Below are 16,223 nucleotides of genomic sequence, written 5' to 3'. Positions count from 1 at the left end.
GGGCCTTCCTGGACCTTGCGTGCTGGGTTTCAGTGGGCCCAGACCCAAGCCTTCACTCCTGCTTGAAGACTGGCTTCATTTTTGTAACTCATGCTTTTGGCTGAGAGCTATTTCCTGTAGTTTTAACTTTGCAGTGTAATAGAGACACCCACACACGCACACGCATGCCTCATTAAAATGTTTACAAGAAAGGCTTTTGCTTTATTTTTCTTTGTATTTCTCAGCCTAAGCAATGCATAGCAATAAAACTTTCCTGGCTGCTTAGTCTAGCCAGCCTGCCCTCTAGTTGCAGTTTTTTTTCCGGCAGGGGCTGCACAGGCATCGTACTGGAGAGGCAGATCAGTGGATTGGAGCTATGAACATTACACCTCTGCTTCCTCTGCAGGAAAAGCCAGACTGTGCCGCATGCTATAAATGCCTTTCACGTGTTCCCCAGACCCCAGTGAAAGCAAGCCCCACAAGGTCTGTCAAAGCACGAAAAACACATTTCTACACCACTGGAAGGAAGATGTATTCCATAACTCCTCTGGTGACCAGGCACGCTGCCTCCTGTCATGCGGAACAGGAAACCAAAGGGAGATAGGTCTGGTTATTTCACACAGCTGATGGCGTTGTCCCTACCGATGGAGCCATGCGCCCTCCGGCTACATTTATTATTCTACTTTATGTGCCGTTTTATATTTATTTTATTTTGCTCATTACTTGTTGAACGTGCTTAGCCCTTTACGGGGCATGCTCCCTTCCCCAGGGAGCTCACACTCAGGGTGATTTCCAATGCACCTTTATGGCTCCTGTTACCGGACTATCTAAGCACCTCAAAAGTCTTTAATGCTCATGACCTCACAAGCCCCTGCAGAGCAAGGCAGTGCTATTATCCCCGTTGTCCAGACAGGGGATGGAGACACATAGAGGCTAAGTGACTTCCCCAGGGTCACACAGGGAATCTGTGGCAAAGCAGGGGAACAAACCGAGGCTAACAACAGAACCCACTGGCCCATCCTTGCCCATAGAGTGCCCAAAATACACTTGACATGGTGCAGACATACAACAAAGGCTTATCATCCTCTGGATGGGTTATTGTACACCCACAGGAAAAGAAGCAAATACCTGGAAGGGAAGGAAGCTGGAGGAGGAAATGCAGTGGCTACTGCATGAGTATATTTTTAATGAAAACCAAGATCCTCACATGACTCCAAGAGCTGGAGCTTTAAAACATACCCCAGATCCTGAGAGCTGAGTGATTAAAGCCTGAGCTGGCAGCTCTGCATGTTTTGAACACCACCCTCTTGTCTCTTAGCGATTGACACACAGCAATCCTTCAAAACGTGCGGCGTTAGCACAAACCAACAAACCGCAGAACTTGCACATTTGGGTGGAGGAGATGAGGAGCAGGCCCTAGGGAGCTATGTTGTTCCAGGCACAAGAAACCCTCTTCATCCCTTGACTTGGTGTTGCTGTAGGGGGATCTGGGAATGAGCGGACTCCCTCTAGTCTATCACAGCACCATTTGCAGGTTTCCCAAGTGAGCCAGACCCCAAACCAGTTTGTGGACTCATTATCCAGTGACCTTCCCTCAGCTCCAGCTGATTAAACACACCAGCTGCTGAGTTCATAATGCAGCCTGATCTCTCTAGCGCAAAGGGCAGCGCTTAGCTCCCCTAGTTAGTGCCATGCCAGCTTCCGAGGACCCCCGCTTCCTGCAGCACTGTGTCAGCTGCCAAGGTGCAAGGTGTAGGGATCATCGCTCCGGCTGATAATAGCCCAACGCTTCTATGTAACTGTGTGCATCTGCATCGTCCCCTTCTGTACATGTCTCTGGGTGGCTTTGTTCACTCTTGATTTCTCATAAACTGTCCTTCCCTAATCCCCCTTTAATCCTGGCCAGCGCGTGTGCGTGTACATGGAGGAGGGGAATGCATGTGGGTGTGGGGGATGTGCTTGTGCCTTGGTGAGCGTGCGAGGGAAGGGGCAGGCTATTGTGCACCGTGACCCGATTCCCGGGCGCACACACAGAGTCACGTCAGGCTTTGGGCCCGACCCGACCTCCTTCTGATTGTTCTCCTGCTGCTGGGCCTTAGCTCTTCCAGAAGCAGCGTTTCTTCCCTGCCAAGAAACAGGTTAAGGTGACACATTTCCTTCCCCACAACATACGTGGGAGCCTCCATTAACACTCACCTTTCTACCTCGGAGCAGAGGTGCCAATTTCCATTGCAAAGACCGCCGTGAGTCGGAGCGCTCATTAGCATGATTACTGGGGAGGGTAAGCCAGGCAGTGCAGGGGCAGGTGCAACCTCTCCCCATGCAGGGTTTTCAGACCCACCCCCCGAAATCCAGGGGAGAAGAGGTAGCGCACAAGGCTTTGCTCTCATGCTAGTGGGATGCAGTTAAACAAAAGACAGTCATCGCAACAACCACACTAGGATTGCAAAGGGACAGAGCAGGTGCCTCTCCTTTCCCATCCTAGGGAGAGGACAACCTGGCTGTCCAGCCTGGCATAGGTTACCAAGGCAGTCTCCCCGGCCCAGCTGGGCAGCTGGGCCAGCTCACTGGAAAAGGCCTCTGCTGCTCCAGCCACCTCTGACCTGACGTGTGCACCTGTGTGTGTGTGCGCACGCTGCACGCTGGCAGCCAAGGGCTTTGCTGTTCACAGCAAATGCAAGAGTGGCCCAAGCCCCAAAGCAAGGACTTCCTCCGTGGGGCTCTGCTCCTTCAACGCCTGCTCAGGCCGGCAAGCACGGTGGGGCATGCAGCAGCTTGTGGGATCGATCTATAGGGCCATGTGGGGAAGCTTCCTATGTCAGGGTGTGTAAACGCCATTGAGACAGAGCCCTGATCCAACCAAACTGACGCAGGGACTGAGCTCAAGTACGCAAGCAGGCCCCTTGCAATGGAGGGGATTGCTCAAGTGCCTCAAGCAGAGCAGGTGCCTCAGTGCTTTGCTGGATCGGCGCCGTAGGCAATAGCGCGCCCCCCTCCCCGCAGCCAAACCACAGTCATGCGCACGGACTTTCACTGCCCGGCTTCCCTTCACTTCGTGTCTGGCACAGGACCACGGGACAGCCGAACACAGAGGAAATAAAGACAAAGGGAAGCAAAGCCCCTACAGTCCAAGTGTAATGATGTCTGCATTCCAGAACATAATGAAGACCAGGGAATGGAAAATGCCTGTCACTCAGCGGGAGGTGGGATGCACACACAAGCCTCCCCGCACCGGCTGCAGAGAGGGTGCATCGCCTCTCCCCGGCATTGCCACCAGGCAGCAGCTGCACCAGATGCAGCCAGCGGCACCACACTGAACTCTGACATTTGAATACGGAAAATCATTTGGCTTCATTAAGGTTCCCCGGTCCCTCGTGCCCCTCTGGAATGTGCGTGGTAGAGACAGACCCGAGCCCATTATCGCCAGGAGGAGATTGGCTTTCAGTTGTTTTTGCTTGTGTTGAGTCACCCGCAGCTCCGCTCCTTGGACAAGTTCTCGTGGCAGGGGCTGGGAGAGGGAGCACGCTTCTAGCTCTCGGCCCAGCAAGCTCGCCGTGCCTGCGGGCCCGGTGCACAGAGCGGCTCCCCGGCACAGCACCAGGTTATGGGGCCAGGAGATTTCGTGCTATAAACCAGCGAGGGGTGAAAGAGCAGCAAGACACAATGACGCCGGGCAGGCAGCGGAGCCCCATTTAGTTATGCAAAGGAGAATCTGGGTCTGTAAGAGGCCGAGGAGGCAGAGGGACCATGTTAATAGGCCCGTGGGGGCCGGCTGGTGCTCACCTGGAAGCAGAAACCTGGAAAGGTGTCACCTGCTTATCGTGCTCCCATCGCAGCTGATGCAGGCCGTTGAATGACTGGCACTGGCAAGATCTTACAAGGCTGCTGCGGCTGGTTTCTGGGTCCTTGCGGGCCTCTGCCATTGCCTCCAGAGGCAGCAGGATCTGGTCCGGTGCTGCTTAAAGAGGCAAATGGAAAAGTAAGGGCAGAGTTCACATTGGGGTTCCTCAGAGCAGGGTCGGGGTCCTCTCCTCCAGCAAACTGGTGCTGGGGAGATCAAAGCTGTTGGCAGCCTTGTGGCACAGGACAGTCAGCTGCTGAGCTGGGTTGGTCTCCTGCCTCCGTCTCTGCCAGCCTAACCCCCACCCACCCTTCTCCTTCTCAGTCCTCCAGATGCTCGAGACATCACATCAGGCTTTGCGCTGAGAAGGTGCAGCACGTCGGCTGGGTCGTGATAAGGAAACTGCTGAATTACAGCCACGTGCTAACAGAAACCAGGCAGGGATGGGAGGAAGAGGCAGCTGAGGAGGAGCTCACAAATGGCTGCCCTTTTCCAATTAAGCAAGGAGCCTGACACCCCCCCTCCCGGTTTACGATCCCCCCTGGCAGTGTCTTCAGCAGTGACAAGTCTGCTGACCAAACTGCATGCTAACCCGCTTCACGTCCTCCATGAGAAACCCCCTTTCTCCCCTGCCCAGCCTCAGAAACCCCCGGGCGTGCTGTCTGCGTGCACCCACCTCCTGAGCGGCCGGCAGGAGGCTGCGGAGGTTCCTGCTGAAACACGGCTGCTCTTTTCTTTTCCTCTGCAAGGGGATCTGTACAGCGGAGAGAAAGGCGGCTGCTGGCCAGTCTGACACCCAGACACATGGACAGAGCAGGGACCAGTCGGGAACTGCCTCATCCTGCCTGGGGCCTCTCTCCAGCAGACCCCGTGGTGCTGGGTGCCGGTAGGGGTTTGTGACGGGAACAAGCTGGGCATAAAGACCAGAGGGAGTCACTGAGCTCCTGGCTGCTGGAGACACCTCTACTCGGGCCACCGGGAGCTGCTGACACTTAGGAGCCTTGAGCTGCAGGCCCACAGTGCCCCGGCCTGGGCAGCCGACCACTGGGGCACCGAACACAGGCAGGTCTTGGGAACAGGAGGTCCCGGGAGCTGGCGTGTCCTGGAGCTGTGGCACGGGGCCAGCCTGCACCAGCTGAGACTCTTCAGGGGGCAATTCTGGGAGGCGGGAACAGCAGCAGGGGAGCACCATCTCCACTGCAGAGCAACAGATGGGGGAAACAGACCCCGGCCGGAAGACATGCATCCCGCTGACCCCCACCTCCAGCCGCCGAGCCACCAGCAAGAGGGCCGGAGCTGGCAGGGCAGCAGTTGGCCGGCTAGGCACTGCCACGCACATCTGTTCTTCCAAACAGGAACGAAGCTCCTGGCCACCAGCTGAGAGGTATCAAATGGAGGAGAGAGACTGCAAGGCATGGCCCGGATGGGGCTGGCGGGGGGGCCGGGGGAGGCTCCTACACTTGCGAGGCCGGTGTTTTCTGCTCCGCGGCAGCTAACACACCCCACCTACCGGCCTGGAATTCCCTTCCAACCTGTGCGGGGATGCGCAGAGGCGGTCGAGGTTGTGTGGGTGGCGATGAGCGCAGATGCTGCTTTCTGCTGGAGGAGATCACTTACAAGGGGGAAAAACCCACCGTGTCATCAGCTGTCGTTCGGGGCTGCGAGGGAGGCGACTCCGTCGCAGATCGATTTGCTGACTTCTCTTCTCTTCTCTTTGCAGACAGGGCCACACACGGAGAGCTTTGCCTTCCCGGTGAAAACTAGACCGGGGGGAGGGAGAAAAAGGGGCCGAAAGAAATGTACTGGCTGCCCGCTGGGGGAGCGGAACGGGCTCATTTCATGCATCGCCTCCCACCTAGAGCCGGGTTCCCCTCACCTGTTCTCAGAGGCTGCCTCCTGCCCCCCAAGCTGGCAGAGGGGAATTGGACTCCGACCCGAAGGACCGGGGCTTGGTCTCTGTGCAAAGCAAGCCACGCGTGGGATCCCCGCTGCAGGCCAGAGCTCACCAGGATGTTAACGTGGCCCCTGTGCTGGGTAAATCCTCCGTCTTACAAGGCTTTGGGGCTTGACTGGGCCTGGCATGGTGCCCAAGCCTTGCAGAGGCCCTGCAGGCACAGCCTGCTCCGGGCGCTGCACAGGACCGTGGGCTGGGCAGTGGGAATGAGACCTGCTCCCCGCATGGCCGCAGCGGGGACTCAGCAGCTCAGCGCTCTGGATCTGAGCCTAGGAGCGTCCCCCAGCCCAGTCTCCCAGAGCAGGCCCTCCGCACCGGTCGGCAGCGCCGGGGCCGAGGTAACGGTGCAGAGACGGGGACGGGCAGAGATGACCCATCAGCTGGCGAGCTCCTCTCCGGAGACCGTGCAGTGGGCACACCTGGAGCAGAGGCAGGCAGGCCGAGGGGCACAGGACAGAAGCATCCCTGCCTCTGGGAGCTGCTGAGCCCTCTGTCCCCCGGGCATCACCCCTTGCTCCGTGGCCCTGTGGGTCCCCCCACTCCCCTGGTGTTGCACACCCCAGGGCACCTGTGAACCTACTTTTCCAACGGGAACATGTCAGCTTCGCTACAGAAATCAATCGCCATGGAAACATAGTTGCTGTACCACCAGCAGAGCCCGCGCTGCCTACCCAGACGTGGCTGCGCAGAGGGTGAGGGTGTGGGGTCAGGCCCGCGCCAAGCGGCTGCGATGCCAGCAGGGAGCCAGGCTGGAGACCCGGGGGAGCTCAGCAGAGGCAGCAGCAGGCTGGGTGGAAGGAGGGGAGGGATTGAAACATTACTGCGTAACCAAGCAACCCAAATACCACCACCCCGACCGTGGGGGGGAGTCAGCAGGGGCCACTCGGCCCTCGCAGCCAGTCCCCCCGGGTGGAGGTCTCTCCCCCGGGAGTCGGCGCCGATGCCGACGCCTGTTGCAAAAACAACTCCTTGTTTGGCAGATGCGAGCACAGATCGAACGGGCCCTGGAGCCTGGAGAGCGCCTGATGGGGTCCCTGCCGGCACGCTGGCACGCCGCGCTGGCAAGAGGCCGCATGCAAGATGCGGTCCACCCCCCGTGCTCTGGGGGCCAGGGCCCGACACGCTGGCTTGGACACGGCTGGCCCAAAGTGCCTCTCGGCTGCTGCTGGAGGGAGGCCGCCAGGCTGCAGCCCTTGGTGCAGAGGAGCCCTAGCAGAGAAATGAGCCCAGGGCTCGGTCCAGCGCTTTCCTGTCACCAGCACCTCGTTCCCTTGGAAAGCAAACAACAGCCCCTGCAAAGCATCCCACGCCCCGCTCCCCAGGGGCTGCCGGCAGAGGGGCCTGTGGAGGGGCAGGAACCCAGAGGGAAGGACTCCAAGGCCCTTGCACGCAGTCTGCCTTATCTCCATGCATGGAGCGTGCGGGCGTGCGTGTGTGTGGTGGAAGGGACACTTGCGCACACATGCAACACCTGCATCTGCCTGCAGCATAGGTGTGCACCCTTTATGGGCTGAGAGGATGCATGTGTGTAACACTCGCATGTGCATAAAGCAGTTCACAGGCTGTATGTGTGTGTGCGCACACATGCGTGTGTACACCCCTGCAGCCCCCCCTGCCCCTTCGCGCCGCTGCCGGCCCCCTGTACGCTGCCTCCCACAACAGCTGAGGCTGCCCGGAGGAGCCTTCGGACACTCGCTGCCGCTCGCCTCCGGCCCGGCGGACGTGAGCTCCAGCCCTTCACACAGATTTCCACTCCAGCCTTCCTTGGCTGACTTGGAACCGGTCCGTCGTGTCGCCATAACAACCCCCAAATCACACAGACACAGCACGCATTCCACTCCCGAACCCGCCGCGTGGCACCCACCCCGGCCCGGGGCGTTTGCTCAGCAGGGGAATGTTTTCCATCTCTCCCCAGGAATGTGGTGTCTCCTTTTAAGCGAAGCCGGTGGCAAGTCTCCTTTGTTGCACGCAGCGGGCTGCTGCCCTGCTGCATGGCTGTTGCCTGGTCCCCGGGGCCTCCTCTCCAGGGATGGGATGGTCTTGGAAGAAGGCGGTAGTGTCCTGGGCTGACCTGGCACGAGTCTCGCTCTCTCCTCAAGCTGGCGGGAGTTGCTTGGAGCTGGCAATGCTCTTCCAGGCAGGCAATCCTCAGTGTTAGCAGGTGAGAGAGCGAGGTCCGGAGGGAGGCAGAGAAAGCAGCATGGAAGTGCAAGACAGCAGGGCAGGAAGGCCCGGAGCTGCCCCTGCCTGGGGAGAGGGTTCAGAGCCTGCCCCACGTCCACCCCCCCAGCTTCCTGCTTGCCCCCGGCCTGAGGGAGATGGGCATCTGTTCTGTCCAGCCCCCATCACGCAGGGAAGGAACGGCTCCGAGGCCCTGCAGCCCAGCTGGACGCCAGGCCCTGCACGAGAACCAGAGGCATCTCCAGCCGGCAACAGGGATGCCCCGGCTCTCTCCCAGCCGCCCAGGTCTGCAGCTCCAGAGGGCCTGGGCGTCTCGGCAAGGGCTGGCCACAGCGCGCTCTCGCTGTGCCTGCGCCGAGACCTGAACCCTCTCCCCCGACGGCCGCGTAGCGTCGAGAAAGCCACGCGCGCCGCTGGGTCTTTTACAAACCTTTATTCCACTCCTCCCAGCTGGACCCACGCTCCCCTCACAGCTTCCCCTCCCACCCCCACCCCCAGGCTTTTTCTTAATTTAAATAAAAACAACAAACCATCTCTCTCCAACACTTCTAGACAGACATGGATACACAGATGGGTCTGCAGTTGCCCCACGACTCTCCGGCCCCCCGCCCCCCGCATTCAACCCAGCTCCCCTCGGAGCCACAGCCAAGACGGGCTTTCCACTACGGGAACATTAACGGCTCGCACGCGCCTGCCAGCACAACACCACAGACTCCACCAGGTTTGCACCGAGCTGCACTGATGAAAAGCAGCAATGAGAAACCATGGGATGCACCCCAGAAAACACACAACCCCCCTCCCATCCCATCCCTCCCACCCCACCAGGTTTGCCACCCCCCCACATGGCACAGCCCTGTCCTGCACACACAGATATGTTGCACATGGTAGAAGTGATAAAGAGCAATACAGAAATCAAGGGGGTAAAGGGATAGAAGTCTCTGTGCAGTGACACACTACAGAAACCAGTGAGATGGTGTCAGCAAAGGGACGGCTTGATCTCTATATAGACATATATCTTTAAAAACACAGGCGAGGGAGGGGAAGGTAATAAGTTAATCTGTACAGACAGCGTTCGGCAGGCGAGGAGACGGCTGGCATGCCTGCTGTCCAGCTGCCTGTCCTTTGCAGAGGGCATTCTCTAGGGCAGCATGGATGGAGCATGCTGCAGGGACTCAGACCCACATGCCAGAGCAGGCAAAGCTGTGAGAGAGGGACATGGGACGGCGGGGATAGGCGGTGGCCCCGTGGCACCGCCGAGGGAGTCAGCGCACAGCCTAGAGCTGTCGGAGCCATAGGGAGCAGTGCAGTTGGCACGCCTGTCCCAGGGCCTTGGATGCAGGAGCAAGAGTGGCCCCCCGGGCCCACCCTGCCACTGGAGTCTGCTTGGGCTGGCGCTCAGGACCTGGGACTGGGCTCAGGGCAGCTGGGAAAGCAGGGCAGGGCCTCCCAGCTGGCCTGCCCCCAGCACTACAGTGCCCATCCAAGCAGCCCGGGCAGCGTGACCCACATCAGGACAACAGGGGGTTCTCCCGCAGCTCGTGACGGGGTCTCTGCCCTCCTGCTCCGGCAGCCGGAGGGAACTTCCTCCGGCTTGGCTCAGAGCCGCCAGCACTCAGCCAGATCCCACAGCAGCAGCCTGGTGCTGCCAGCTGCTCTCCAAGCATGACTGACTTGGGCAGCTCCTGCCACAGCCCAGGGCCCTGCCGGATGCCAGGAGCAGAGGGCAGCAAGGCACGGCACTGTGCTGCCTGCTGCATTGCAGCCCCCAGGCCCCATCTATGTTCTGGATTGACTGCAAGGAGGGAAGGAAGTCGCAGCAGTGCAAGCCGTTGGCACCAGTTGCACGGGTTGCTCTAATGCAGACCAGGCCGGAGAGGATGAGAGTGAGATGCTCCCCCATGGCTGGGGGCCACCCCCAAGTGCACAGCTAGACCGAGCCCTGTGGGGCCTCATCTCCCTCAGATCCTGCAGGGCGAGGGACAGAGAGAGGAAACCACAAGCTTGGGGAGGTGCCTGCCAGCTACCGTGACCGGAGCCCCAGATGCACTCAGGACCCCCAGCTGGATCCCCTCCGAGGTGGCCAGAGTGGGGCTGCAAGGTGACAAGAGGCTATTCCTACCATCCAGGCAGCTCGCGTGCCCTCCTCGGTCCCAGGCAGTCCAAAGCGGGGGCAAGATCCCCACCCCTCCACACTCCCCAGTGCTCTCCCGCCCCAGGGGGCTTGAGACATGACCCAGAAGCACAGGCAGAAAGAGTCAGCACAGAGCTCTGCTCCATGTGATACCTCTGCAGCCCCAGCCCCAGCCCCAGGGAACTTCTCCTCGGACAGCAAGGCCAGGCCCAGGGGGTGGGGGGGAGTCGGGGCAGCATCATGACCACACCTGTGGTGCTGGTGGTGCACGGCCCTGCCCGGCTGCTCTGCGGACGGATGGACAGAGCAGGGAGGGAACAAACAGGAGGGGAGGGGGAGGCTGCGTCCAAGCATTCACAGGGACGAGGCCTGGAGACGCCGCCGGGAGCAGGGGCTCTACAGGACGGTTCTGTCCAGGCCCACCTTGACTGGCAGTGGCCCTGCCTCCTCGCTGTCGTCCGCTGGGCAGATGGTGACTGCGATGACGGGGTGCAGGGAGAAGGGGGCCGGGGCATCCAGGTCCTCCAGGTGCTCCTTATCCCCGCTGATGCTCAGTGGCTGGAAGAGAAGCAGAGGGGACCTGTGCCAGGCAGGAGGGCAGTGTAGGGTGGCTGGGGTGTGGGGCAGAGGTGGGGGGTGTCTGGTGGCAGGAGCACATTTGCAGCCAGCTGCTGTAGGTGGTGTCAAGCAGATGGGAGGGGGGAACTGGTGAGGCTCCTGAAAGGAGCAGAGGCCAAAGCAAAGCAGGGAAGAGGCCAAAGGATTTATTCCTGCCGTGGCTTGAAATGCAGCTCTCCACTTGCAGGGGGTGACCCCCGCCCTGGAGCTGGAGGAGAGGGGGGGCTGCCAGCTTCATACCTGGGTCTTGACATGCTGGTCCGGGGCCGTCACCAGGCTGGCACAGCTCAGCCACAGCATCACCATGATGGAGAGGAAGAGGCAGGCAGCCAGGATCCAGCGAGGAAGGCCCGAGCGCCTGCAGCAGCCCAGCGCCCCCCGCCAAGGAGAAAGGACAAGTTTACACGGGTCACCAGGGCCAGGCCTGCCCAGGGGGCTGGGGGCAAGCACCCCCTCCCAGGGAGACCACGAGGCCCACTCCCACCTGCCCGCACAGCGCTCCCCCCAGCTAACCCGAGTACCCTGCCCTCACTGCCCCCAGCCAGGCGGCACCTACTTGGACATGCAGCCCAGGAAGTCATGCTCCGGTTGCTGGGACTCCACGTGCTGGCTCTTGGCTTTACCCTTGGCTTCTCTCACGGGGGGCTTCTCCAGCTTCTCCTGAGGGTCTGGGGGAAAACATGCGAGTCCAAGGGATGCCCTGTGCCTAGTAGTTTGGGCACAGCCACCCCTGCTCTCCGAGAGACCGGAGTGCTGGCTTGCACGACACGGCTGAGACGCTGGCCTGGGGGAGGTTGCAGAAGCGCCATCCAGCAGCTCCCCACCTCATCCCCATCCCCATCCCACAGAGCAGCCAGGCCAGCCGGGCTCCATCCCTGCCGCACCTGTGTGGGGCTGCAGGGTGTCGGGCCAGGCCTTCTCCGTCAGGTCCAGCTTGGGCGCCTGCACCTCGGGCACCGGGAACTCGATCTCAGGCTGGGACTGAACAACCAAGGCGCGACCGGGAAAGGGAGAAAAAGCAGGTCAAGACCAGGCCTCAAAATCTCTTACGGGAGCACAGCGCATGGGACCTGGCACTGAGGTTGCACACGTGGGAATACGTGGAGGGGCTCGCTCTCACTGCGTCTGGGCCATGCCTGGCACCAGGAGACCAACCGCAGCAGCTACCATGAATCTGGCAGGGACGCAGAGCCCACCATGGAGGCCCAAAGCACTGGCTGACTGGCTGGTCAGTGGGTCAGTCTGTCTGTCCATCCAGGGTATTTCTCAGTGCTCATTGCCTGCATGCGGTGTCCAAGCACCAGACAGTGTTAAGGCTGGTTATGGAGTGGGGTCAGTCTCACTCCAGTCTTACGTGCACAGGGCTGAGAGAATCCAGCCCGGGACCAGGCCACAGCCCTGTGGAGACCAGCATCCCACCTCCCTGCTGGACCAGCCCAGCTCTCACCGCCCTGCATCCCTTGCCGACCTGGCCTTGGCCTCCTGCTTTGGAGGTAGGTGCCTGCACCTCGTCACTGGCTAGGGAGATGGGGAACTCTGCAGCAACAGCTTCTGCCCTGACTTGTCTCCATGACCAGAGCCATGCAGGGAGCCCACCTTACCTGGAACACCACCACTTTGCCGTCGTCCGCCTGCAGGTAGAAGGTCCAGGTGAAGGAGATGAAGCTCTGGGCTGAGCTGACGATGTCGTTGCAGAAGGAGGAAACCAAGTTGAACATGGAGAAGGATGCAGGCTTCAGCTCCAGACTCTAGACCGGCAAGGAAGAGACGGCTAGCTGAGCACAAACCCCCCTCGCCCTCCCCGCTGTCCGGACTCAACGCAGCTCAGGGCTGAGGGTGTATGCACCAGGTCTCCAGTCCGATCCCCCACTGCACCCCTCTCCTCAGTGAGGTTGGGAGCAACAGGGTAGTGAGGGCATGGGCCTGGGATGCAGGAGACCTGAGGTCGGTGCCTTGCCCCTACCACCGATGCCCCGTGGGGCCTGCTAACCTGGCTCTGCCTGTGCATGCATGCAGACGCCCAAGGGAAGGGGCTGGGTGGAGGGAGAGTGCAGGGAATGCAGGCCCATGGACTGGCCTGCTCAGGCCCCAGCCCCGTGGCAAACTTCTAGCCACTAGCACCACGCATTGAGCCTGCCCCTGCACACAGCCAAGGACCCAGGCCTCCAGCTCCTACCACTGGGCTCCGCCACCAGTTCTCTGTTTGACCCTGGGCAGGTCGCTTAACTTCCCCCTGCCTCGTCCTGGTCAGGCTTGGCCTCTGAAAGGAGCAGAGGCCAAAGCAAAGCAGAGAAGGTCCTGAGCGCCCTTCTAACAGGGTTGGGGGAGGCTTCCCCCAGGGGCAGGTCTGGCCCAGGTCTCACTCCACCCATCAGCACCAGGACAGGGAACACGGTACCGGTCTCCTTGGTTCCCTGCCGCTGCCTGGGGACGCCAGCACTGGCTGCAGGGAGAAAAGCCCGGAGTCCTGCCTCCCGGCTCTGGCCAGCCGACCACAGGGACAGGGAAAGAGCCAAGCATGGGCACCTCAGCCTCCCGGGACTAACAGAGCACAGGGGTCTAGTCCCACTAGGCGCCTTCTCTGATCAGGTTACAGGAAACGTGGACTTGCAGCGCCCCACTCTCCAGCACTGGGCATCGCTCGTGCGATCACGTCCCAGGCCGTGCACCAGTAGCTGGGCACCAAGGAGTGCTGCCAGGGCAGGCAGCACCTCTGCCCACAGGGTGCCATGCGGCCACGGTGCAATGGGTCAAAGCTGGTGCGGGGGAAGCCAAGGCACGTGCTCCCCGCCTGGAGCTTGATGGGCCCCACACTCCCTGCCGGGGGCTGGGCTGGGGACGATGGTGCCGGGGGCTGCTCCTGCGGCCTCAGTGGTGTCCCCTGCTCGGGCCCATCCCCGGGCCTCGGGGCAGCCAGTGCCAGTGCAAGGGGAGTCTGTCACCTTGTCTCTCCTGCTCTCCATCTCAGGCAGCTGCTTCCTGCAGCCTGTCGCGCAGCCCAGTTGCTCCTCCACCTCGGCATAGGCTTCCACGCAAGCTGGAAGACAGCGGGGGCGGGGGCGGGGGCAGTCAGGGAGCGCCGCCGCAGACGCCGGGCGGGGTGCTGGGGGTGGCGGCGCGGCTGGAGCCCGGCCTGCGTGTCCGCACCCCGCTGCGGCCGTCTGTGGCTTGCCGCCCTGCTCGCAGCCACGGAGCCCGGCTTCCCAGGGGCTGGCCCGCGGGCGCGGGGCAGCGAGGGGTCGGGGAGCGAGCAGGAGCCGCGCAGCCCGGCACGAGTAAGTGGGGAAGCGACTTGCGGAGAGTGTAACGGGGCGGGGGAGGGGCGGCGCGGCGCCGCACCTGATTCACACTCGGCTCTGGTTGCGTTCAGCGCCGCACTCGCGTCCACGAAGTGACAGATGGAGAACAGCCGGCACCCGCGGTAACAGGCGTTGAGAACAGCGTCCTGCCGCGAGGAGAGGGGGAGTGAGGAGCTGGTGCTGCGTGCCATGTGCCCGCTGCGCCCCGGCCCACCCGCACGGGGCGGGGGCTCTGCGGCGCCCGGGGCCGAGCCGCCGTGCCCTGGCCCCCGCGTGGCTGCGTCTCGCCCCGGGACCAGAGCCCACGCCGCTCTGCCCCGGTCCCGCAGCGCCCGCCCCGCGGCAGCGCGGCCCGGTGGGGCGAGTCGGATGCAGAAGGCGGGAGCGGGAGGGAGCCGGCGCCCCGCAACGCGCGCGGGCCTGCGGCCGGCTCCGGGGCCTGGGCGACGCGCGCGTCTGCCGGGGCTGCAGCGCGGCGTGCGGCGGCCGGCCTGCCTCGGCTGCGGGGCCGCAACCCGCGCGGGAGCCGCGAGCACCCCCGCCCGCCCGCCCGCACTCACCCCGCGCGCCGCCCGGCCGCAGCGGCCCCGGCAGACGCGCGTGTCGCCCAGCGGCGGCCAGAGCGGGTCGGCGGCCGCCAGCGCCAGCGCCAGGCCGAGGGCGAGCAGCGCCGCGCCGCGCCCCGACATCCCGCACCGCTCCGCGCCGCGCCGCGCCGCGCCGCCGTGCGGGGCTGGCCGTGACGCGCCGCCGCAGCGAGGGAGGCCGGGAGGAGGCGGGAGCTGCGGGCACGCGGGGAGCAGGTGCCCTGCCCGGCGGGAGCGCGGCCCCGGGGTGCGTGGCACGAAGCTGCGGCCGGCGCCTCGGGGCAGCGGGGCAGGGCGCGGGCAGGCGGGCAGCGGGCCTCGGGGCCAGGGCGGGGAGGAGAGCGGGGCCAGCTGCTCGCTGCGGAGGGGAAGGCGGGAGGCCAGCGACCTGCTGCTGCTCATCCCTGGTGTGAAAAGCGCCAGCTAATTGAACAAATACGTGCCGGAGCACGGCGGGCCGCTGGGCCACGCATTCCTGGGCGATTATACCCCGCGCAGCAGGCGGGGCCGGGCCCCAAGAAGAGCAAGCATCGCCCCGCGCGGCACAACAAGCCGGGCGCAGCCGGTTCCCGGCGTGGGCCCGCTGCACCCAAGCCGGAGGCGTTGTCCTCGCCCCTCTAACGCAGAGCCTTGCGGCGCGAGGGCAAGGCCACCCGGACCCCGCTGCGGGGACCAGACCGCGGCGTCCGTGCCCGCCCAGGAGCACGGGCGGCAGCCGCCGCGGCCCCTCTGTCCCGGACGTGCACCTCGCACCTCGGTAGAGCCGCGCTCGGGGCAGGGGCAGCGGGAACCAGGCGGTCGAGACCCGCCTCCCACCTCTGGGTACGGGCGCCACGGCCGGGCCTGCTCTCGGGCCTCTGCCTTTCATTCGGGCCCCGGGTTCAGGCCTGCCGGGCAAGCCCGGTGCCACCCGCCACGCCCTTCCCGCGCGGCCCGGCCTAGACAGAGCCACGCGTGGGAATCCCTCGGTCTGGAGAGGACGTCTCTCCCCCTTGCAGCAGATGGTTTTGCCACGTGGCTGCCGACACCCACGTTGGCCTAGAGCTTCCTAGATGCAAGGCGGCTTGGCCCGTGTCCCCAGTGCCTGCCCCCCCCAGCCGGCGAGGCAGGGGCGCCAGCGCCGGCGTGACCTCAGCCCCGGTGGTAGAGAGAGCTGCGGCCAGGCTGCCCCGCGGCGCCTGCTCCTCCACGCGGGCACCCACCCCCGTGCCGCGGCCGAGGCTCGTCCACCTCCTTCCGCCGCCCGGGCCAGGGACTCGGCAAGGCACGCCTGCAAACAGAGCTGCGCATTGCTGGGTCTCGCCTGACACCCGAGATTTACAGCTTTTATTTCGCAGGGTTCAACATAAAATAAAACCTGCACACAATAGGCAGGAGGAGAGACTCCCCCCTCGCCCCGCGCTCCCTGCCCCCCCAGCTCCGGTGTCAATCTCGCGCTGGGATACAAATGTTTCCTCGGGGCTGTCGCGGCCCCAGTCATTACTGTGATTGATGGGGCACCCTGATGGGCGCGAGGGGCTGCCGACCGGCTTTGATAGCCTCACGCCCCTAATGGGGAACACCTGGGCGGGGGGGGCCCGGCAGTCGGCCTCGCCAGCCCATTGGAGCTGGGGCAGGGGCTCTTGCCTGGTCC

General features: G+C 63.0%; 1 protein-coding gene and 1 long non-coding RNA gene across 4 annotated transcripts; both read right to left on the bottom strand.

Annotated features, from left to right (window-relative positions):
* Window positions 1-258: 258 nt before the first annotated feature.
* Window positions 259-5,391, bottom strand: LOC149853064 (uncharacterized). The gene is made up of 4 exons (XR_016439179.1): window positions 5,331-5,391; window positions 4,497-4,574; window positions 3,763-3,934; window positions 259-2,103 (listed from the first exon to the last, which is right to left on the bottom strand). It is a non-coding gene; the product is annotated as an uncharacterized LOC149853064 (long non-coding RNA).
* A 3,063-nt stretch (window positions 5,392-8,454) lies between these two features.
* On the bottom strand, window positions 8,455-16,157 carry TMEM59L (transmembrane protein 59 like). Of its 3 annotated transcripts, none has more exons than XM_090027686.1 (9): window positions 14,564-16,157; window positions 14,044-14,149; window positions 13,647-13,741; window positions 12,306-12,452; window positions 11,589-11,685; window positions 11,261-11,372; window positions 10,945-11,062; window positions 10,510-10,644; window positions 8,455-8,693 (listed from the first exon to the last, which is right to left on the bottom strand). In XM_090027686.1, the coding sequence occupies exons 1-9, from the start codon at window positions 14,990-14,992 to the stop codon at window positions 8,574-8,576; spliced, it is 1,359 nt and encodes a 452-aa protein (XP_089883812.1). In that variant the 5' UTR covers window positions 14,993-16,157; the 3' UTR covers window positions 8,455-8,573. The 3 variants fall into 3 exon arrangements, with proteins under 3 accessions (XP_089883812.1, XP_089883813.1, XP_089883814.1); XM_090027687.1 differs by having other exon boundaries at window positions 8,496-8,688; window positions 14,564-14,876; XM_090027688.1 differs by lacking the exon at window positions 8,455-8,693 and having other exon boundaries at window positions 8,781-10,644; window positions 14,564-14,867.
* Window positions 16,158-16,223: the final 66 nt, after the last annotated feature.

Source organism: Crocodylus siamensis, chromosome 14, assembly GCF_052110815.1.
Source record: "Crocodylus siamensis isolate JL-2025a chromosome 14, ASM5211081v1, whole genome shotgun sequence".
Lineage (NCBI taxonomy): Eukaryota > Metazoa > Chordata > Crocodylia > Crocodylidae > Crocodylus > Crocodylus siamensis.
Note: the sequence above shows the minus strand (reverse complement) of the source record. Positions and strands in the feature narration are given on the sequence as shown.

Bases quoted from the DNA above. Each gene is read 5' to 3' on its own strand.
- TMEM59L (XM_090027686.1), bottom strand. From the start codon at position 14,992: ATGAGCAGCAGCAGGTCGCTGGCCTCCCGCCTTCCCCTCCGCAGCGAG. The intron at 13,742-14,043 runs GTGCGGCGCCGC...GCTGTCTTCCAG, and splicing joins CAGAGCCGAGTGTGAATCAG to CTTGCGTGGAAGCCTATGCC. The intron at 10,645-10,944 runs GTATGAAGCTGG...CTTCTCTTCCAG, and splicing joins ACCAGCATGTCAAGACCCAG to CCACTGAGCATCAGCGGGGA.